The 22,657-nt window shown below is 48.1% G+C and overlaps 1 protein-coding gene across 2 annotated transcripts in view; it reads right to left on the minus strand.

The window, feature by feature from the left end:
• The window catches only part of ETV6 (ETS variant transcription factor 6), a 249,149-nt gene extending 231,248 nt beyond the window's left edge, over nucleotides 1-17,901 (minus strand). The window contains exon 1 of one of the 2 annotated variants that reach the window (XM_082636528.1): nucleotides 17,730-17,901. In XM_082636528.1, coding sequence (XP_082492654.1) covers nucleotides 17,730-17,762 — 33 coding nt within the window. In that variant the 5' untranslated portion in view covers nucleotides 17,763-17,901. The remainder of the gene's footprint in view (nucleotides 1-17,729) is intronic. The other variant, XM_082636527.1, reaches the window with a different exon arrangement.
• Nucleotides 17,902-22,657: the final 4,756 nt, after the last annotated feature.

Below are 22,657 nucleotides of genomic sequence, written 5' to 3' on the forward strand. Positions count from 1 at the left end.
TCCTGCTGGGGGATGGGGGATGCCCCCCTACACACAATTTCACAGGCACTTGTTACTTCATCCCTATTTCTATTTCAACAGCTCCTTAAGGAATGCGTCCTGAACCTTTCCTCGTAGGCAGGTCAACTTTTAAGCAACGCAAGTGAAACCAGTGCCAGACGGCCCTAATGTAGTCACAGAGGTTGGAAAATGTGTCCATAGGAGGCTGCCACAACTGGGACTGTAATCCTCGCAGGACTGAAAGGGAGGGAGTCCCAAGATTAGACTGTTTGTCCTGATGCTCAGGAACCCAGCGCCCACCAGGGCTAGGCCCAGGTTCCCCTGCTCCCGGAAGGGTAAGCTCACCCTCGGGTCTGGTAAGGCCGGAAGGGAGAGAGAGGAGGAAATGGCCCCTCCATCAACAGCCTTGGCAGTGGAGAGGCTGGGCCAGGGGAGTGACAGCGGGAGGGACGCTGGCGGCACCATGTCGTCCGGGTGTGAGGTGTATGAGTTGAGGGTTCTGAGGAAGGCACGCGCTTCGCGGCTACCTGCACCCCAGGAGCCTCATGAATGTGTCTTTTCACTGGGCACACACGGCCCTAGGCTTTGCTGCTGCCCAACGCGGCTCAGAGGAGCATCCCTGCAACAGCACCCGACCTGCCTGCCACACAGCCCCTCGTGGAGCCTGTCTGGAAGGCAAGGGGAACCTAGGACACCCTGCAAGGACAGAAGGGCCTGGGGGTCAGGCACCGTGGAGACGCCCCCCCCACTACAGCCAGGAAGAGCCCAAGGCCGGGAGGGCTGGCGGGCAGCTTTAGGAAAGAGAACCGCTGGCAGATGACAGTCTGGGGGGGAACCGTAAAAGAGCCCTGGCTGGGGTCTGGCTGGGTTCCGGAAGTTGCAAGTTTTCACCTACCCTGATGCCCCAAATCCCACCTGTCTCTCAATGGCAACAAGCGCAGGGCAAAAAGGAGTCACCTGGGCCCCTACGGAAGGCCCAGGAGTGTCTGCTCGTACCTGAAAATACCTGGCTTCTCCAGACTGGTCCATCTCACATGCGTCAGATTGTTCCTAACTCTGACACACTCCCCTGACAGTCCTGACTTTAAGGACACAGCACTGAGTTCTCCACTGTAAATGGAAATGTTGAGGCTGTCATACCATCCATACGACAGGACCTGGGGCTGGTCTTCTAGTCCTCGCTGCTTTAGCCCCCAGGGCAGCCCACTGGGAGGGAACTAGAGCTCCAGAGCGATCATCCCCCAGCTAAGTGCGGAAGAGAACAGGGATCTGGAGAAGGAGGCTGAGGAGTTGACGGACGGAAGGGTCAGATCCCTCCCTTTGCCTGGAAGGGCAACCCTGGACTTCGCAGGAAGCTCACAAGCCGCCCTGCTCTCGGGTCACCTCCGCCACCCAGTGAGCAGACGGGTGAGGCAGAGAGCAGGCGGCGGCCCCTCGTTCCCGGAGGATCGCAGCCAGCAGGGTCAGGACTGCACGCGCTACAACTAACAGCCCCCAGCTCTCTCTCCCAGACCCGAGAGGCATCCTCAGCCAAGCAAAGAGGACGGATTTGATAGGTTCACTCCTTTGGGGCTGTCCGTGCTTCATCCCACACAACCGGCCTCAAGGTTCTCAAGCCTCGTCTCCAGCTGCCGATGCTCCTCTCTGGAATAGGGGCGATCAAGATGGGAAGATCCAGCAGGTGCTGTGTGTGTACGTGTCGGTTCAGGGACTGAGTCTCAAGGGGGGACTTAGGTATTGGGATTAGTCCTGACACTGCAACAGAAATGAGGTCTCTCCCTTTCTTCCTCCCTCTACCTTCAAGGGGTATTTACTCAGGACTTCCACTGTGCAAGGTTTTCAACTTACACTTCTCTCATGTAGCACAGAGCCTAGCGCCCACCGAGCCCGTGAACAGAAGATTCATAAATACTTGCTGATTTAAAAAAATTCCATTCAACTAAAGGACACTGGACCTTCTCTGTGCCAGGCACTGAGCTGGACACTGGAAATATAAAACGAATCCATCTGACTCCAGCTAGAGGACGAGGCACAAGCAAACCATAACAGGATCACTGCCAGTAACGGAGACAAGTTCAGCGAGGCTGTAGGATGCCGTGCCTGACAGCACCAGGGAAGGCTTAAGAAACGGGATTCAGATGACAAGCTGGCTAGCAGGCAGGAGGAGGACCGGGGCAAGGTTCCAGGCATAAAAGTTCATAATGTGGTTTGGGAGAACGACAGGTACTGTTGGACTACAACGTGGGGCAGGAGGGTGGAGATGATCCTAGCGATAGAAAGGCAGCCTGTCCAGGGCCTGGATGCCCTGATAGAGAGCTGGGTTCCATCCTGAACTGCAGTGTCAGAAAGGGCCTGGTGTGATCAATTTCTTGTTTGCCAAGAATCATTCTGGGCTGGTTGGGAAGGGGCGGGGAGTGCAGGGTGGAAGATCAGGTGGGAGACAGCTGAAGAGTCCGGGGCCGGGGGGAGACAGTGTTAGTCAGCACGGAGAAGAAAGAACAGCGTGAGAGACATGGGGTGTGGGCCGCACAGGATCCAGGAGCCCGGAGACGCAACCGTGGATGAGTCCGTGAGTGCCCCGTGGACCAGAGAATGGTCCTCACTCACCACCCTCGTCTTGGATGGCTTTTGTGGCCACACTGGCCTTTGGAGGAGAGAGAGGTGACTTGGCAGAACTATTATTACTGCCCCCCTTTTGGCTCCTCTCCCCCGTGATTCGTATCCTGAACAGTTTTCTGTAGCTCTATCTTTACGCCCTGAGACTCTGAGATTCTTTTAATAGAAACCTCCACCAAGGAAAGCTGCCATCTTCTCTCCCATTAATCCTCCTCATCAGCACCTCTTGGCAGTTATCTAACCCACATGGGACAAAAATAAATAAATAAGTAAACAATAATAGTAAGGCTCTGCCAGGCTAGCAAACTGATCCAGGCAGGGGATTATAAGAGACACCTGTTTTTCAACACAGCAGCTGCGAACACAGTAGAAGCGTGGCATCCTGGAAACAAGAAAGAGTTCTCATTAAAATCCAAGAGTAGCAGAAACTGCCATGGACCAGTTTTCAGCTATGTCACCTGAATGTGAAAAGAAGTTCAAATAGGACTAGACACATAAAAGGAACTCTGCTTCACTGAACCTGGAATCTGAATGTTAGTTTGCTTATGGGGAGGTGATTCACCTATTCATCCAAGTATTCTAAATCCTTAAAGCAGCTATTATGCACTTAGGGTATTATCATAAACATACTAAAGCTTTTTGAAGTCTGGTTGATCCATACCCCGTGCTGACCAAACACCTCTTCATTTAAACCAGAACACAGCCCAATGGAGAAAGTGGTCACTGACATAGGAGCAAATAGACAATATTTAAAATCATCTTTTCAAGATACATGCACCCCAGCGTTCACAGCAGCACTATTTACAATAGCCGAGACATGGAAGCAACCTAAGTGTCCATCGGCAGATGAATGGATAAAGAAGATGTGGCACATATATACAATGGAATATTACTCAGCCATAAAAAAGAATGAAATAATACCATTTGCAGCAACACAGACAGACCTAGATTATCTAACTAAGTGAAGTCTGTCAGAAAGAAAAAGACAAATATTATATGATATTACTTATATGTGGAATCAAAAAAATAATACAAATTCTTAAAAAATTTACAGAACAGAAACAGACGCAGACATATAAAACAAACTTACGGTTACCAAAGGGGAAGGGGGGTGAGGAATAAATTAGGAGTACAGATTTAACAGATACACACTACTAGATATAAATAGATAAACAATAAGGTTCTACTGTATAGCACAGGGAACTATATTCAATACCTTGTAATAACTGTAATGGAAAAGAATATAGATAATATACACATATATGGATAACCAAAGCACTTTGCTATATACCTGAAACTAACACAATATTGTAAATCAACTATACTTCAATTTAAAAAATTATCTTTTCAGTTCATTCACCGGTGAAAATACACACACACACACACACACACACAATCTACCAACATATAAGCACCACAGGCAAACTGTTTCATAGCTGCAATATGTACACATTACCTTTTCAGACCAGACCAGGGAGATGCTCTTAGAAACAGCTTGTTAACAAGCCCCTCGTATTGCTGTTTAACAATCCGTTTATAGCCCATCAGGAAGTCAGCCCTCCAAGGAGATATATTTTACATCTACATGTAGGGTTTCTTTGCCACAAGGCTGGGTTTCATGAAATCTTTCACTCTATACACTGGAAAACAGATTATGCCATAATTGCTAGGACATATGATCCTATGAGCATGCAATACATCTGCATATATACAGAGTCACAAGAACAAACCCTTGGAATAAAAGCAGAATGATGTCCAAGGAAGCACAAGCCACCCCATACAGTCCCGACTAGAACTAAAAATAGTGCAAAAAGTCCTGGTGTCAGCTACCCTCGCACTGTTCCCTCTAGAACACGCTACTTCTAACCACCAGTGTTGGTTTTTAAGCTTGAGTCTTCAATAACTTTACTTAGAAACCTTTCCCTGACCCAAAGAAGCTACTTTCCAGGCTTTGGATTGTGGAGCAATAGTTCAATGCACTTCAATTATGAGGCCATTAACGTACACAAGATGCAAACAAAGAGCGAAGCTGAAATTGTGAATTTCCCCCAAAGCCTAACATGTGTGCCCCGGGGACACTAGGGCCGGCTGAGAGATTACCTTTCTGGCAAATGGAAACCCCTGAAGCTCTAAGTACCGTCAACTGCCCAAAGTGCAGCCAGCTGGACCAACGCTTGCCTCACCCCGCCTGGGGAAGCGTGAGGCCAAAACTTCCCCAAAGTGGCGCAACCCTGTCAACACAGCCCCAGGCGGAGTCCCAGAAGGATTAAGAGAGAAAAGCAGCCTAAGTATATACAGGACCCCAAGAAGAATCACAGGCACCAATATGGGGGCCAGAGCTGTGAAGTGGATTTTTCCTAATAATCCATTTGGCATGTAGCCTGGCAGTCCACAAACATGTGCATCGGGTAGGATAATGAGATTTGCCCAAACTAGGCTCTGCAGGTCATCCTAAAATGGACCCAAATAAGAAACAGGAGGTGTTGCGAACTCATTTTCACCTATAACCTAGATAAAATTAACCAAGAGGTAAGAGGACGATACTCCCGTCCACCCACACCCCCGCCACGGCAAACCTTTAAACACCACAGCTGAAATGGAAACGTACCCAGAACCATCGTCCCCTTAAACGGGATTGTTCAACACCATGGCTAAGCACAAAAGCACGCGCAGGCATTCCCCCTACCTTACAGAAGCTCCATTTGGCCATTTCACCAAATTTTTCGAGACAGACGAATTCTCAGAAAAGCAGGCTAAGGTTAACAGTGACTTGCACCCCAGGGCCCGGCTCGTCCCTCTGCTGGAATAACAGGGCCTTTCGGCGGGGTGCGCGTGGCTTTCTGCCTTTTCTTGCATTTTTAAGGTTCTTTTCCCTCCGAGGCCTCGTCCCACACATCTCCAAGCAGAGCCCACGACCTTGCACCCAGAAAATGAGAAATAAATCTGCCGTTGATGTCAGTGGTTCTTTATTCATTTTCTAGGGTAGGGAGCTTAGAAAAGCCAAGGTGCCAGCGAGGGTGGGAGCATGTAAGACGGGTATACTAATAGGTGCCCTACTTGAGATGTAACCCAACACCTAGGTCCCTGTGCCCATCTCCCTCCCGTCTGGGTGAAAGTTAAAGATCCCCTTACAGCATGCTGAAAGAGATTAGAGGATCATCACTGCAGCCTTCCTGTGCTCTGCAGCATTCCCCCAGGATTCCATCGTATCCAAAAACTGCTTCTGACCTGCAGCTGACTTCTGCTTCCGAGAAGCGTGCCCTCACCACTCATGCACGGCCCCGCCAGGAGCACAGAGCCTCAGAGACACAGAAGAGCAGAATGCCAGCTTCAGAGAGCGAGCCTTTGTTTCTCTGTGTCTGAGGGCAAAGACGCTTGGCTTCCCAAAGGGTACGGTCTCCCGTTCCACCTCACCCTAAAGTGCTCAAGTCAGCAGACCCGGGGCAGGACTCGGGGGCACAGAGTCAAACACGGAGCTGGCAGCCTTCCAGGGGACGGACTTGAGAGGTCGTCAGCCAAACTGGGTCATTCAGGTCTCCACATCCGGGAGGAGAGGAAACTTACCCAGACTGGGGACCTAGGCCACTCAGAGTTCACCCTTAAATGACAGTTCTCCCACCCAGTTCACCTCACTTCGGAGACAGGCCAGATCAAGAGGTGCAGAGTGAGAGTGACCCTGACCTGCTGTCCCCAGCCATCACTGGCCACGACTGTCAAGACCATTAGGGGAGCCACAGTCTCGACAGAGCGAGGCACCAGTCAAGTGAACTCATGACCCGGATGTTTCAGATCTCCCAGGTCTCAAGTCAAAAGGAGGACACGGCAGCTACCAAATGCACCAGGGGGCCGATCGTTCAGATTGCCCAGTTCCCCAAACCAGATGTGCCAACCCCAGGGCAGGAATTTGGACACGAGAGCACACACAGAGGCCCAAAGAAATGAGAACTCACTTCTGTCCCTTTGGGTGCCCGGCCTGTGATCACAAACCTACACGCAAAAAGACAGCGCTGGACCAGATGGCTGAGTCAGGAGACACTACCATGTGGTCTGCTCTGGCAGGAGGCCGACGTGACGGTCAAAGATAGTGTCTGGGAAAGATATATGGTCTAGAACAATGAAGGAAGGAAGTAACATGGAAAAAAGTGGCCTTCCCTTGTCTGAGCTTCCGCAAAGCAGTCCAGAAAAGTACTCAGCAAACGCCTGCTCCCCTTTTATAAAGTCTCAGGTATGGTTTCTCTTGGCTACACCAGTGGCAGATCTATTTATCCGAGTACTAATTATGAGGCTTCAGACAATACTGGTCCCAAACTGTCTCTTGACCTGGAGTCTTCGTCAGGGATGCCAGCACTGTTCTGGTCACACCATAGCCAGGCTGGCACACACGAGGCCACCGCTGCACACCTAGACCCACACTTTCCCCAGAGACCCAGGGAAGTGTTAGGGACGCGGGTGACTTCAGAGACAGAAAGGCTGTTCTCTGGGGGGTGATTTTTTTTTTTTAAATTACAATGATGATTTCTATCTGTAGCTCATTTCTTCCAGGAAATACCTGAGAGTCAGTATCTCATCTTTGGTTGCTGCTTCCTCGTGTATAGGGGATGTGACAGAATCAGGCATTAGTGACCTCATGATACAGAGAAATCTTCAGAAAGATGAAGTCACCTGGCCTCATCATAACCCACCGGAGAGGGCTGCAAGACAGCTGAGCAGAAAAATCACCAAAGTTCTCTTGTGTTTTCCAGGGCGAAGGGAGAGGAACGGCTCCAGACCTAAGCTCTTTCCTCAACGGCCTAAAAGTGCCCACACCTGCTTCTGGGGACGGCGGTGGAGGCCGCGAACATTGTCTCCACTATTTCTCAAAAAGGGCTGTTTTCCAGGCCCCATTTCATCTTCTCATTTAACATGGATATCAATGGAAAACGCAGGAACGCACTGTAGGTCCACAGCAAAACACTGCTAACAAATACTTCAGCCCCCCTCTTAACATTTACTAAAAACAAAGGTTCCCTCATGCCCCAAAGTTACAAATTTGGCTTCTTCAAACTCTTCCGTCTAAACCTCCACGAAGAGCCATCCACTCCTGACGCTTGGAACTGGAAATTCACCACCCACAGCACACAGTGTCTGCTCTGTGGTCAGACAGACACGGGGCTGCACGCCACACAAAAGCGGACTGAAGAATGGATGCTCCCTCTCGAGTCTCAGCCCGGTCGCAAATAATAAGCGACTATATGAACAAGCAGATCCCTGAATAGGTTTGAATACTTGAGGGCTGAGTAATAATGCCCATCAGAGGCACTGTACGGTACTTCCAGGCTTCGGGTTTTTTCCTTTCTTTTCATCTCTGGAAACTTATTCAGAACCCTACTAGCTCCGCCCTCACCATTTTAAGATGCAAGAGGCATCTGTTTCTACCACGTAATTGCAGCTGGCTCCTTGCCCCTGTTAGTGGGGCCTGTATTCAATGAAAGTCAAAAGCGAGGCTTTGCTGAGCGCTGACTGAGCGACCCCAACCCCGGGAGAAACTCATGGCGACAGTGATAAGAGCCCAGCCTGGGAGTTGGCCCACCTGCAAGGCCTGGAGTTTAGTTCAGGCGGTGCCACAAACCAGCCACGGGAGCTTGAGTAACATCTCTGAGCTCCATTTTCTCAACGGTATAATGCAGGCACAGGACTAGAAAATCTCTCGCCCCTTCTAGATCCCTGTGATGGGAGGATATATAAAGAGGGAGAAGAACTAAGTTTGGGTGTTTTTAAAACAACGTAAGGCAGTGCCAACAGCCCCCAAAGATAGGTTTTTTTGTTTTGGGGTGGTTTTTTTTGGCGATATGTGGGCCTCTCACTGCTGTGGCCTCTCCTGTTGTGGAGCACAGGCTCCGGACATGCAGGCTCAGCAGCCATGGCTCACGGGCCCAGCCGCTCCGCAGCATGTGGGATCTTCCCGGACCGGGGCACGAACCCGCGTCCCCTGCATCAGCAGGCAGACTCTCAACCACTGCGCCATCAGGAAAGCCCAGATAGGTATTTTTATTACCACTTCAGATAACAGGTTCAAGCTTAAGATGAACAAGTTCAAGAAGCAGGATTCACACTCAGGTCTGTCTACTACAGGGTCCTTCCTTCCCCTAGAAGCTCTTCGCAGTATGGCAATGACTGGTCCCCTCTTCTCGGGAACTTACCATCCCCTTAAGGGAAATCAGTGTTACAGAGAAGAACCAATGAATAGCATTAGGCAGAACAAAGTGCAGATCAAACTCTGAAGCAGCGCTGACGGAACTACATGGGAGCAACAGTCACAGCACTGAGCGTAGGCACCCACGGTGCTCACACCAGTGGGGCCGCACGCCCTTTTCAGGTCATTCAGGAAATGAGATCGTTTTCCGTGTGTCTGACTCCCACATACAAAGGGAAAATACCCCCGAGGAACACACGAACTCCGGTGAGCGAGCAGATTTACTGGGCAGCTCTTTCCTGTCTTCTTTGGGGAGTAAGGTATTATTTTCAGAAGTCATTCGTCCAGATAGCTGAAGTGTGGCCTTCTAAAAACGTAACATTATTTCTATGCCAACCATTTTCGTTGGATAGCTTTCCAAAATGCATGACACTATTTCCTCACTTCCTAAATCTCATAATTTACAGTTTGTCTTCAACTTGGACAAGGTCATAATGATGATCATTAATACTGTCGGTCATTGTGTGGTGCCAGGCAAAGGGGTTTCACTCTCTAGATATGAGTCCTCACGATGAAGCTATGCTTTCTGAGGTCTTGTCTGCTTTTTGCCAATTTTCCTCGTGTTAGTGGAACATGGTCCTGAGACAGAACACCTGGATCCTGACTCCAGCTCAGCTATGAAGAGCACTGTGATCTCAGGCAGGCAATTTAAATGCTGCACGAGTCAGTTTCCTCATCTGTTTCATGAGAATTAGGGCTTAGGCTTTCTTAGTCCCTTCTTAACCCCCTCCATGCCATGTCTCTGTGTGCTTCCTTCTCTATGTCTGCTCTGAAGACAGGCTTCATTAAAGCTGTTCAAATCCAGAAATGTATAAAGTCAGAGGGCCCCAATTATCCCTTCATTCTGGGAAATTAGAACAAGGCCAGTAGGGCCAGATATCAAGCTATCAAGAAAAAAGATAGGGCTTCCCAGGTGGCGCAGTGCTTAAGAATCCGCCTGCCAATGAGGGGGACACGGGTTTGAGCCCTGGTCCGGGAAGATCCCACATGCCGTGGAGCAACTAAGCCCGCGAGCCCCAACTACTGAGACCACAGGCCACAACTACTGAAGCCCACGCACCTAGAGACCATGCTCCGAAACAAAGAGAAGCCACCAGAATGAGAAGCCCGCGCACCGCAACGAAGAGTAGCCCCCACTCGCTGCAACTAGAGAAAGCCCACGTGTAGCAACAAAGACCCAAGGCAGCCAAAAATAAATAAATAAATGTATTAAAAAAAAAAAGAAAAAAGATGATTCCTTTGGTGGTGGCGGAAATCAGGGAACACCTGAAGAGACATCAAATAGATTCCTAGAATTCACACAGTATCTTCAGATGGACATGAGGGATGGTTTTTAAAAAGCATTGCATTCATGGATTGTGTAAAAAGTTTGAAATTGTGGAAAAAAAAAAAGCAGTGGAAGGAGAGAGACTGACCAGGGTGTGACCAAGGTGTCCAGCTCCGAGGGTGGGCAGGATGAGAGGACACAGCCCTGGCCTGTCACCCACCTCATCACCTGATGACGGGGTAAGGAGACACTGGGGGAAAGCAGAGCGAGGCAGAGAGGGAAAAGATTTGTGAGAAAAACATGAAAAGGGCACAAATGAACCCACCCGCAGACAAAGTATCACGAGAGGACATCAGGGATTGGTGTACAAATGGGAGATCTGGACGTCTATTCCAAGGTGGGTGGTGCGACGTGACCATCTGGCTACCCTGCCGCGAGAGGGCCGGTTAGGGGGCACCCACCCAGAGAGGGAAGGAGCATCTCTGCCGGCTCTCTTCCCACCTCTCATCTTGGCCTGTGGGAAGCTCCCCCACATTACTCTTGGTTTCCTAACTTTCTTCATAAAGGTGGCTGTCCTTGAGTCTTGGGTCAGGAGAGAAAGTGCTTCGGAACTGTAGTCCCGAGATGTAGACTCGGTGAAGCTCGGGCCAGAGCACAGCCTGGGAGATCTTAGACCAATACATCGCTTCACGGCTATGGGCTTCAGGCTCCTCCTTTGCAAAACAGGGAGAAAAGCTGCATCCCGGAGGGAGTCGTAAAGAGCAAATGAGATAATGTAGATAGAACGCTTAGGCCAAGGACCAGCGCACAGCAGCATCCGATAAACGATGGTGGTGATGATGGAGGAGAATAACCACCAAGGCAGCACACAAACCCTTTTAATTACCTAGACTTCACAAAGCTCCCAAAACGCAGGTGTTCCACAGTTTCCCATACGCTTAGTCCACAGGCCTGAGTGAGTAGTTAGCTCACCTGGGGCTCCACACCTAACAAACACAGGCTAATACCTTCCTTGTCACCACCCCACATACGCCCCAAGTTCAAGGTCATTTAGCCAAAGACCAGGCTGAACTGTATACTTTCACTACCTAAAAACAAAGGGTGATCAAGCAAATTAACAGAGCAAGTAATATACTGACGGTACTATTTCGATGCAGGAGGTACGGTCTCCAGCACCCAGCAGCCCTCATTTCTCACCAGCTGATGGTGTGGACACAAGTCATTTCTGCCTGTTCACACGGAGGCTCAGCCTGAGACGCCCTGGAAAGCCACACTCTATTAGGCTGGTTCCTGTATGTTCAAAAATCAATGAAAATGTGTTTGTTTTTTAATAGGCTATCATTCTAACTTCTCACTAACTTTTCTCTTTCTCTCTCCAAATACTAGGCTTGGCAGCGAATGGTCTTTAAGCTGGGCCCCTTCTGGCGTGGGAACCCTGCGTCAACTTACACTCATGCTATTCAACAAATCCACACAGAGATTGGTTTCTACAACAAATACGGCAGTGAAGGACTCTGCCAGAAAACCAAAGCCAGTGCTTCTCCTAAAGTAGCATTCACAGAGACAAATACTTCGTTTGTATACCCCACACCCTAGGGGGCTTCGTTTGGCACTGATTCACTCAGCCGGGAGATCCACACCACAGGGCAACTTTTCAACATCCGTAACAGAATGCACCTGCTCTTCAAGTTGGTCCCCACACTCCCTCCCCACCTGCCCCCAACCTGCCTCAGTGGCTCAACTCAGATACACAGTTTAGTTCTGCCTTCCTCTGGTGCCCATATTTGGGGTGTTTTTCCCCTTCACTTACCTATGCTAAAGAGGTAAGCTACTTCCCTAGGACCAGCTGCCATGTTTTTAGCTGATGCAGAGCCTACTGTGTATATTATTTTTTCATTTTTGTGGTACGCGGGCCTCTCACTGCTGCGGCCTCTCCCGCTGCGGAGCACAGGCTCCAGACACGCAGGCTCAGCAGCAATGGCTCACGGGCCCAGCCGCCCCGTGGCATGTAGGATCTTCCCGGACCGGGGCACGAACCCGTGTCCCCTGCATCGGCAGGCGGACTCTCAACCACTGCACCACCAGGAAAGCCCCAGAGTCTACTGTGTATAAATTAAGGTGTATATTTGAGCCTAGGGCCCCCTCAAGGATTCCTCAGAAAAGGCCCTAACAGGTCCAGCACCCCCAGCCCAAAACAGAAGTACCAGCCCCTCACATGGTATAAAAAAGTACCACTGCACCCCACCATCCCATCTTTGGGTATAAATCCAAAGAACTCAAAGCAGCATCTCAAAGAGGTATTTGTACACCCATGTTCACCACAGCATTATTCACAACACCTGTGAGATGAGAGTAACCCAGATGTCCATCAACAGATGAATGGATAAAGAAAATATGGCATATACATAAAATGGAATATTACGCAGCCTTGAAAAAAGGGAAATCCTGTCACATGCTGCAACATGGATGAGCCTCCAGGCCATTATGCTAAGTGAAATAAAGTATGATTCCACTCATATGAACTATTTAAAGTAGTCAAAATCATAGAAAGAAAATAGGAAGGTGGTTACAGAGGGCTGGGAGAAGGGGAGAGGGGACATGGGTGTTGAGTGAGTATAGAGTTTCAGTGTTGCAAGATGAAACAGTTCTAGAAATCAGTTGCACAACAACGTGAACAGACTTAATGCGACTGAACCGTACCCTTAAAACTGGTTAAGATGGTAAATTTAATGTTCCATGCTTTTTACCAGAATACAAACACTTGATTGCTGTAGATGGTGGTGCAAATACAAGTCCATGAAGCCCCTCTTCCCTCACCCCCCACTCCTACTCCTTCCTCTTCTCACGTCTAACAATATACCCCCTGGACCCAGGGCTCCCACACACACCACCTTCCTTGGCACGTACCTCTGTGCCCTCATACCAGCTGGCTTGCGATTAAAATGGACCAAGCTGGGAAGTGCCAGAGAGTATGCAGCCTATTGTATCGAATTTCCTTGGCCTCTTATAGGGATGCACCGTGAACGCAGCCAGTGAGGGACAGGAGTCTGAGAACCAGGGGGTCTGCCTTGCCCTAAACCTGGCTCAGTCACCGATCAGCTGAAGCAAACAATTTAGCTGTGTGGACCTCCTCTCCATAAAAATCAGACGTTGTAGGGACTTCCCTAGTGGCGCAGTGGTTAAGAATCCTCCTGCCGGGCTTCCCTGGTGGCGCAGTGGTTAAGAATTCGCCTGCCAATGCAGGGGACAGGGGTTCGATCCCTGGCCTGGGAAGATCCCACATGCCATGGAGCAACAAAGCCCGTGTGCCACAACTACTGAGCCTGTGCTCTAGAGCCTGCGAGCCACAGCTACTGGAGCCCACATGCCACAACAACTGAAGCCCGCGTGCCTAGAGCCTGTGCTCTGCCACAAGAGAAGCCACTGCAACGAGAAGCCCGCACAGTGTAACAAAGAGTAGACCCCGCTCACCGCAGCTAGAGAAAGCCCGCACACGGCAACGAAGACCCAACACAGCCCAAAATAAATAAATAAATAAGAATCCGCCTGCCAATACAGGGGACATGGGTTCAAGCCCTGGTCCAGGAAGATCCCACATGCCACGGAGCAACTAAGCCCGTGCCCCTAGAGCCCGCGCTCCACAACAAGAGGAGCCACTGAAGAAGCCCGCGCCCCGCAATGGAGAGTAGCCCCCACTCACCGCAACTAGAAAAAGCCCGTGCGCAGCAACGAAGACCCAACACATCAAAAAAATCAAATCAAATCAGACGTTGGCCCAGGTGATCTTTATAGTCTCTCATCTCTTAGATTCTCAAAGTTCCCTGATTCACTTGCTAAAGACCCTGGGGAACACTTAGAAGCCTGCTAATCTGAACCTTCTCCAGTGATTCCTCAAGCCCCTGTCTTGTATCTTTTACCCAGTTCCATGTTGTTGTTCGTTGAGACGCAAAAGCAGTTTTTGAAAATTTTATCAAAATAAGAAAACATTATTATTAGGCCAAAATTCTACCAGTGATCATTTTTCGGCAGACACCCAAGGGAGTGCGCTAGGCCTCCCCGTGACAGCACAGTGGCCCTAGTAACCACTTCGTGCAAGCCTGTGGGTGAAGTGTTAAGTCACTCCGAGCACACAGGACAGAGAGCGGAAAGGGCACTGACCTCCTTCCGTGCTTCACTGCAAATCAGCAAACATTACTGACACACATTTCTGAGCCAGGTGCCAAGGTGGGCACCAGGACGCAAAGATCATCGCCATTAAACCCAAGGAGCTCAGAGTCCAGGAGGGGAAACCCAGAGACTCCCAGAAAGCAGCAAAATAGAGGTTTCATTCCGCTAAAAAAGCCAACCAGTACGGAGGGCAGAGAAAGGAGGGGCCAGGGATGTTAGGCAACTATTTTTCTGTACTATCCTGGATAGTTCTCGCCGGTCGCCCAGCCGAGCCTTACAAAGGGCTGTGTCTGCTGGGCCATAGTTACTTTCAGCTGCAACTTGGCTGAAGTTAACACTGAACAGGTGACTTGAAGGTGAAGGCTGATGATGGAAAAGATAGCCTCTTGCTTTCTCCCGTACCCAGCAGTCAGCCACACGATCCTCCGAAGAAAATAATTTGACTTTTTACAGAGTTAGGTGACCCTGTCCTTACATTTAAACAACCCCAAATGGTCAGGAATGGAAGCATTTAATCTCTCACGATGAGAACGCCCAGTGCAGACAAACAGTGGGGCGCAGCCACAGTTTGTGTGACCTTGGGCTGGTCAACCTGTCTTCTGCTATAAACATGTGTCTGATATTAACTTCCCTGCAGTGCCCGGAACATGTTTATAAAGTGCAAAAGAAATATAAAAGCCAATATCAGGCATTCATCAGCAACCACCACCATGAAAGTGATACATACAAAGATGTCACTGACTGATTCAGAAACTTTCACCCTGGAAATTCCACCGAAATCGTACACTACTCTTTTCTAGCACAGAAGTAAACAGAGTACTTCCCTCTGTGGCTGCCTCTGGTCAGGCTCCTCTGTGCTCCATCACACCAGCTGCTGAGGAATTTACTGCCTGCTGACCAGCTGCTTGTAAGGAATGAGAGCCAGGGAGGAAGGTTTCAGGAGTAGACAGGAGGAGTGAAGGAAATCTCTCCACACAGAGAGCCTTCCGTGTCACATGTCCTCAGGATATCAGAGCCATCAGGTCATCCTTGAAAGCTCCTGACACTCATTCTCTGCTCCACAGAAAACTTTATTGTTTACTGGACTGTAGAAAAAAATCCCAGTTCTTGTGGGTTCCCAGCACACATTTTTTATTATGCAGTCACTGTACCACATCCCAAGGACTAAGGGAAACACCGCACACATCACCAGAGCATTTTCAGACAAGCTAGAATCATCCCAGTCCTTGATCTCCGGCGCTTCTTACTGGAACGTTGCAAACTAAACAAACTCCGTGGAAAAACGCACTTCACATATGTGCATTTAAACATATGCACAGTCCAAGCAAACAGTCATATTCTGGTTCCATAAAGAACAATCCAAAATAAAAGTGATACTTTCATTACTAGTAAAGACCATTAAATCTATTCTAATTACAGAGAAATACAGAGTGAGAAAAGAGGCTCCCAAAAAGAACTGAGGGGTAAACGATAAGGAAAAAAATGATATACAGACTACGGCTGCAATTTTTATGCCACATGTTAAGACAGTGTGCTGTCTGGGTTTGGGAATGATTCCATCCGTGTGTGTGTAAGGAAAGGGCTGCTGTAGCCCCCCACTGGGGTACAATAAGATGAGCACCTGCAGAACCCAAACATAAGCCCCTCAGAACAGTGGGCATATGCAGCCTCTTTAGAAGAGACACCAAGAAAAGTCGCAGAAAGGCTTGTTTTTTGTTGTTTTCACCCTAAAATCACTATCTCATAGTTGGTCCAGGTTCTCCCCAGGTCAGATTTATTGCCATCGAGCTAAATACAATTTACTGATTTCATACCCTAGTATTTAGTTACCTGTTTGTGTTATGAAGTATCCGATAAATTAGATCAGGCATACCCTAGGATTTTCCTGAACTCGTAGAATCAAATTTATACAGAAAAAGAAATTGGTTTTGAAGTATAAACCTACCTAACACCTTTACTCTGACACCTCCCTGCCACCACAGACATACTGCTATCATCCCCAGATATGTACAAACACAGAAACCCGAAAGTTCCACTGGGCATTTTTTTGCGAGGCAAAAACAAAGAAACCCAACCCACCTTTTCAGTTCACATTAGCCCTAATTCAAACCCCCTGAGAATCTTTCCTGATAAGAAACACTAACACCTGAGTATAATTGTGAACCCCTAATAAGCAAACATGATAAAATACTGTTTCCTCTTAACAGATCCTATGGAAAAGCCGAGTTAAAGCAGGAAAGGTTTCTCGAATTCACCATAGATGAAGAAAACTGGTTACTTGTTCATTGTCTCTGCAGGGTCCCCTCAATGAACATTGAATGGGCCAAGCCACAAACAAACTTCAGGAGCTTCAGCCTCTCACAGAAGCAAAAGGCTTTTCCATCTGGGCACTGATGGAACAGGGAAATGGAAGTGCACACCAAATGCAAGGACGGGCAAAATAATTGGGGGAGATGGACAAATCAGTCTGCCTCCTCACGGTGGCAAACTTTACGACAACTTTCTAGAGGCAACAAACCGCAGCACCACTAGCCTTTAGAGACACACACACACACACACACACATAAATGTACACACACAACTACTTGAAAGGTAAATGCTGTGTTTGCGAACATCCCTCACCATCCTGCATTTACAATACTGAAAACCATGGCCAGAAAGCTGGGAGATTTCTACTCTTAGCTCTCCTCTCTGCACTGTCAAACTGGGAAGGTCATTTTGTCTGGTCACTTAGATAATTCTCCCTCTCTGCAACACGGGAGTTTTCTACTTTGGGATTGCTCAGCGTTCATATGCATCAGAGTAAAATAACCATTCAGCGACTTTATTCACCTTGGTTTAAAGGAAAAAAAGAGAAAGAAAAGAAATTCATTGTGCAATGCCCAGGAAAAGCTGACACGACGACTGTCTCTCCGACAAGCGCTTGCAATTACAATGCGGGGGTGGGGGGAATCTGTCTGATCCGACTCTGTGAGCCCTTAAAAAAAAGAAATGATTCCAATCCCAGTGGAGCCGGAGAACTTTTTTTTCTAAGGAGACCACCCCTCGGGAACAAAAGTTCCATTTCGGTCACATGTTGGGAGTAGGAGTAGGGACCAGGCTTTTTTTTTAAAGGCGCACTAATTACGGGGGTGTTTTGCAGTCCTGGAGACCACTCGGGCTCCTCCAGACCGACGGTAACTGGCATTTCATTGTCAAAAAGCAAAGGGGTGAGGTGAGGGCGCAGGAGCCGACAGGGCGCTCGGCGGGAGGGGGGGAGCAGCAAGGTTACACTAAAGGGTACGCTGCCGCCGCGAGCCGCGTCTCCTTCCCCGGCGCCCCAAATAATTTCCTGCGAACAGAGCGACTGCAACAGTCCCCTCGCAACTGAAGAGCCCAGTACGACTGGCCGGGCCGGTGCAGCTCAAGGTTTTCCACCCCGGAGAGGGAGGGGGAGAAGATCTTTACCTTAATGCTACACTGAGCAGGAGTCTCAGACATGTCTCACAGCGAGAGAGATCAGGAAGTTCTCAGTTTTTTTCCACTTTCCTTTCCTCTCCCCAACCCAGAAACGCTCCACGGCCGGCCGGACGCGGTCATTTAAGAAGTTTCTTGCAGCATCTCTCCCGGCGGCCGCCCCGGGGGGCCGCGAGCGCGCGGGGCGGGGCGGGCGCCGGCGGAGTCGCCGCGCGGGGCGGCGGGGGCGTGGGAGCCGGGCGGCGCGGCGGCGGGGTCTGCAGGTCGCGGTGCGGCGCGGCGACCCGGGACGCAGCCCGGCCGGCCTCCTGCTCTCTCCTCCCACCCGGGCCGGCGCCCCCGCCCCCCGCCCTCCCGCCGCTCTCCCTCGCTCTCTCTCTCGAATGTTTTCCTTCCTGGAAGAGAGAAACTGAAAGGCAGAACTGAGAAAGCTCTTTGCTCATTGATCTTGAGAGTTTCAGTGCAGAAACTGACGTGAATTCCCAGCACTGAGCTCTGCCTCTTAAAGGAGCCACCAGGAAATAAAAGATCGGGTTACAGCCCCGCATCGGAGAAATAAAAGCCGGGCCGGGGTGGGGGAGGGGCGGCGGCGGGGGCGCGGGCGGAGGATCCCGGGGAGCGGGGCCGCGCGAGGCCGCGGCTGCTAACTAGGCGGGCGGCGCGGCCCCCGCCGGCCTGGCGCGGGGCGTCCTAGGCTCCGCTGGGCCGCCGCCTGGCTCGCGGAAGACACTCCGAGAAACGTTCCATCGGGGCCCCAGAAACCTCAGAACAGGTTTTATTAAACGCCTCCCCCTCCCCTAGCTCCGTCTCTTGGATACATTGAAAGGCACAGGGGTTCCCCACCCCCCGCCGAGCGCAGACGCAATGAAAATAATTATATAGGAAGGGACATTCCGGTAAGGACGCGGAATCCGAAGGAGGAAGTAAAACAATAGCCTTTGTTCTGCTTCTCAACCGCGGCCTCTTTAAGAGAATCCACCAGGAAATGGGAGATCGGGTTACAGCCCGCACCGGGGTAAAGGGGCGAGCTAGCGAGCGAGCGAGCGAGCCGCGGAGCGCGACGTCGGAGACAAAGCGGGGCGGCCGCCGTTAGAAGCCCAGCCTGGCCTTGGGGGATTCCCCGCGAAGGTGGGCGCCCGGAAAAGAGGAGGCGCGCGCGCCCGCCAGGCCGGGGATGCGGGCGCTGCCCCAGCCGAGCACGCGTCCTGGAGAAGGAAAGGCTGTTGGGCGGTTATCAAAGGCAGTTGAGTTCCTTTTCCTGACCCCCCCCTTCCTCCCTGTTTCGAAATCCTCTTTTTAAAGCAATAGCGGCCGCTACCAACCGAAATAGGTGACTCGACTGCAAAGTTGACAGGACGTGTTCCTGGAGATAATACCCCTCCCCAGGACCGCTTCTCTGAAACCGTCATTGGCGATGGGACGACCCCGGGAGCCTGCCGGGGGAGGAATATTTGGTTGGAAAAACAATTGAGAGGAGGTTAAAGCCTGTCGGGCTGAAGGTTCTAGCCTTGAGTACGTGCAGTCTGATCACTCTATTATTTTTATTGTTATTTATAGTCTCTGAAAATGCTCTGAAGTGTCCACTGCAGAAGGTTGAGAACATTATACTTATGTTTAAATTCTAAACCCTGCTAATACGTACGGCTTTAATGTATGGATGTGTAATAAATTACAAATATATAAATACATATGTATAATGTGTGTCTATAGTATATACAGATAAACCAGGACAGATTTCCCAGATCCTCCCCATCCTACGGATTTTTCCTACCCACTTGCCTTCATCTCTCCACATAATAAATTGTGTTCAGACTTCTTCACACGCTCATTCGAAGAACACTCTGAACTAGAATTTATTAAAGGGGTTGGAATGGGAAAAGAGTCCTGTTGCTGGGATGGTGGGAATAATGGGATTTTGTGAGTCTCCGAGGACCTCAGCAGTCCATGTCACCTGTCACAGGACTTGTCCTTCCGGAGAGCGCTCATGTCCACACCAACTCTTCTGCCCTGGACCACCTGCTGCTCCCCACCTCAACCCACACACACGTGTCTGCCTTTGATCCCTCGGGCTGGTGTTGCAGGCGTTGGTTCTGATGTCCCATTGCTGGGTTAAGTCTTGTAAACCTCTACATCCCTTATTTATCAGCATGATCTTTGGCAACTCACTCTCTCAGCTTGGGTAAAACGGGGTGGGGAATATTACCTATCTCCTAAGATTCCTGTGAGTATTTATTAAATGAGCAAATATATACAAAGAGATGAATTATCTGAGTTCTTATCACATACTTTATCTGCTCAGTGAACGTTAGCTACCATTATTTAACCTCAGGACTGAATTAACTCTCAACTTCGTTCTATCTCCTCGTTACCTTCTCCAGGTGACTCAACAAAAGTGGCGTGTAAAGGAGACTGTGTGTGGTTCCAAAGCAAAATACGCAGTAGCAGCTGTGGAAAACACTGCATTTAGCCAGGGGTTGGTGATTTCTTTCTGTAAAGGGCCCAAGAGTAAATATTTTAGGCTTTGTGCCCCAAGAGACAAAATTGAGACTATGTAGATACTTACATAGCAATAGTGAAAACAGATATCCACAGTTTTTTTTTATTGACAAAATATAAGGTGTAATAATAAGAGTTGTAATGAGAGGAATGGAACTCTTTTTCTTTTTAAGGGGGATAACATTTCACTTAGTTAAACCCCAGTTTAAACTAAATGTTCTCTATCATCAAAATTGACTGCAAATGTTTATCTGCTAATGGTGATCTGTCATGAGATTTTACATATTTCATTTGGAAATATCTTTTCATCCAGATAGGATACTGCCAAATGTACGTCCATGAGCATATGGTTTTACTTGAGCATATTTATTGCTTATAAGGCATTTATACAATTTTATTGGAATTCTATAAATTCTCTTGATATTTCCCCTTTAGCGTGTTATTACATTGCAGATTAATCACTTCCAATTGAAAGTTAGGTAGAAGTGCCTGAACTGCACAGTGAAGTGGATTTTAAATATGAAAATATCCTTTTCACTTGCATCAAAATCCAAAAACCACTGTTGGAACTGTAGTTTGAGTTCAGAAAAATAGAACTGCTGCAAATTTGTGTTAGAATGGACACCTTGCTTCTTGTTTTAACTTTTGACAGCATAGGAAATGTATAAAGCAGCTTTATATTATTTGTGATGCAAACAATGTTAATTGTGTCAAAATGATTTAACTGCAGTATAAGCTTCACATATAGCTATATTTTGCCTTGTAGTTTTAGGTTTAATTCATGAAAAACAGACTTGATAAAGTCTGTAGCAAAACTAATTTCCAAAACCACTCAGTAATAGTAGTTAAGGGAAGTTGTTTTCATGCACTCATTCCCATTTGTCAGGTGTTTCTCTAGTCCTTGTTTCCTGACTTCTTTGGTGTAGTTAGGTATTTTTTTCATATTCCATTTAAATTCCTAGATGGTCTTTCTAGTGTTTCTTTTTTACATTAAATATAGTGGTTGCTCTAGAAATTACAATTTGCATCTTTAATTACCACAGTCTATCTTCAAATAATATTATTCTATCTCATAAATATATAAGAAACTTACAACAGCATAATTTCATTTATCCCTCTCCCATCCTTTATGATATTGTCCTATATTTTATTTCTACCTGTGTTACGAAACCCACCATACATTGTAGGGGGTTTTGGGTTTTTTTTAATATTGTAAATATGTGTGTATAATGAAGGTACTAAAATATGTCTCTTTTTTTTTTTTGCGGTATGCGGGCCTCTCACTGTTGTGGCGTCTCCCGTTGCGGAGCACAGGCTCCAGACGCGCAGGCTCAGCGGCCATGGCTCGCGGGCCCAGCCGCTCCGTGGCATGTGGGATCTTCCCGGACCGGGGCACGAACCCGCATCCCCTGCATCGGCAGGCGGACTCTCAACCACTGCGCCACCAGGGAAGCCCTAAAATATGTCTCTTTTTAATCTGTCCAGCTATTTATCCTTTCTGGTACTTTCTTATTCCTTCTTGCAGATCTAGTATCATTTCTATTTGGCCTCAGGAACTTCTTTGGCATTTCTTGTTGGAGATAAAGTCTCTCAGCTTTCTTTGTGTCAGAATGTCTTTATTTCACATTCATTTTTGAAGGATAATTTTCAACTGTGTATAAAATTTTAGGTTGACAGATTTTTTTTTTTCCTTTTGGCACTTTAAACATTTCATTCCATCTCTGTCTCCATTATTTTTAAGAGTCATTTGTAGTTCATATTTTAGCTCCCTGTGTGTAATGTCTTTTTTTCTCTGGCTGTCATTAAGATCTGGTCTCTAAATTTGGTTTTCAGAATTGTGACTAGGATGTGCCTACATGTGGGGTTTTTTTTTTGGTTTGTTTGTATTTATTCTTCTTAATGTTGACTACAGTTCTTGGACCTATAAGTTGGTATCTTGCATCAGTTTTGGAAAATTCTGATCTGTTATCTCTTTGAATATTGTTTCTGCCCATTCTTTCTACTCTACTTTTTTTTTTCTCCAATGATACAAGTGTTAGACCAACTGACATTGTTCAATAGACCCAAATACTCTATTGTATTTATCATTTTTCTCTTTGACTTTCAATTTGGATGCTTTCTATTTATCTCTTTTCCAAGTTTTTTTCCTCCATTATTGTCCAACTTACTGTTAAGCCTATCAAGTTCTTTACTTCTGATACTGTATTTATTTTTAGCATTTCCATTTTTTAATATTCTCCATCACTTTTCTGAAGTTGCTCATATCTTTATTTATGGGTTCTACCTTTTTTTTAAAGTCCTTTAGCATTTTTGTTATAATGTGATAATTCTCAAATGTGAGGTTTTCTTGGTTAACTTCAGTTGGTTTCCTTACTTGACCATAAGTTACATTTTCTTGCTCTTTTGTGTGTGTGTCTTGATAT

This window comes from Mesoplodon mirus (assembly GCF_964341445.2).
Source record: "Mesoplodon mirus genome assembly, chromosome: 11".
Lineage (NCBI taxonomy): Eukaryota > Metazoa > Chordata > Mammalia > Artiodactyla > Ziphiidae > Mesoplodon > Mesoplodon mirus.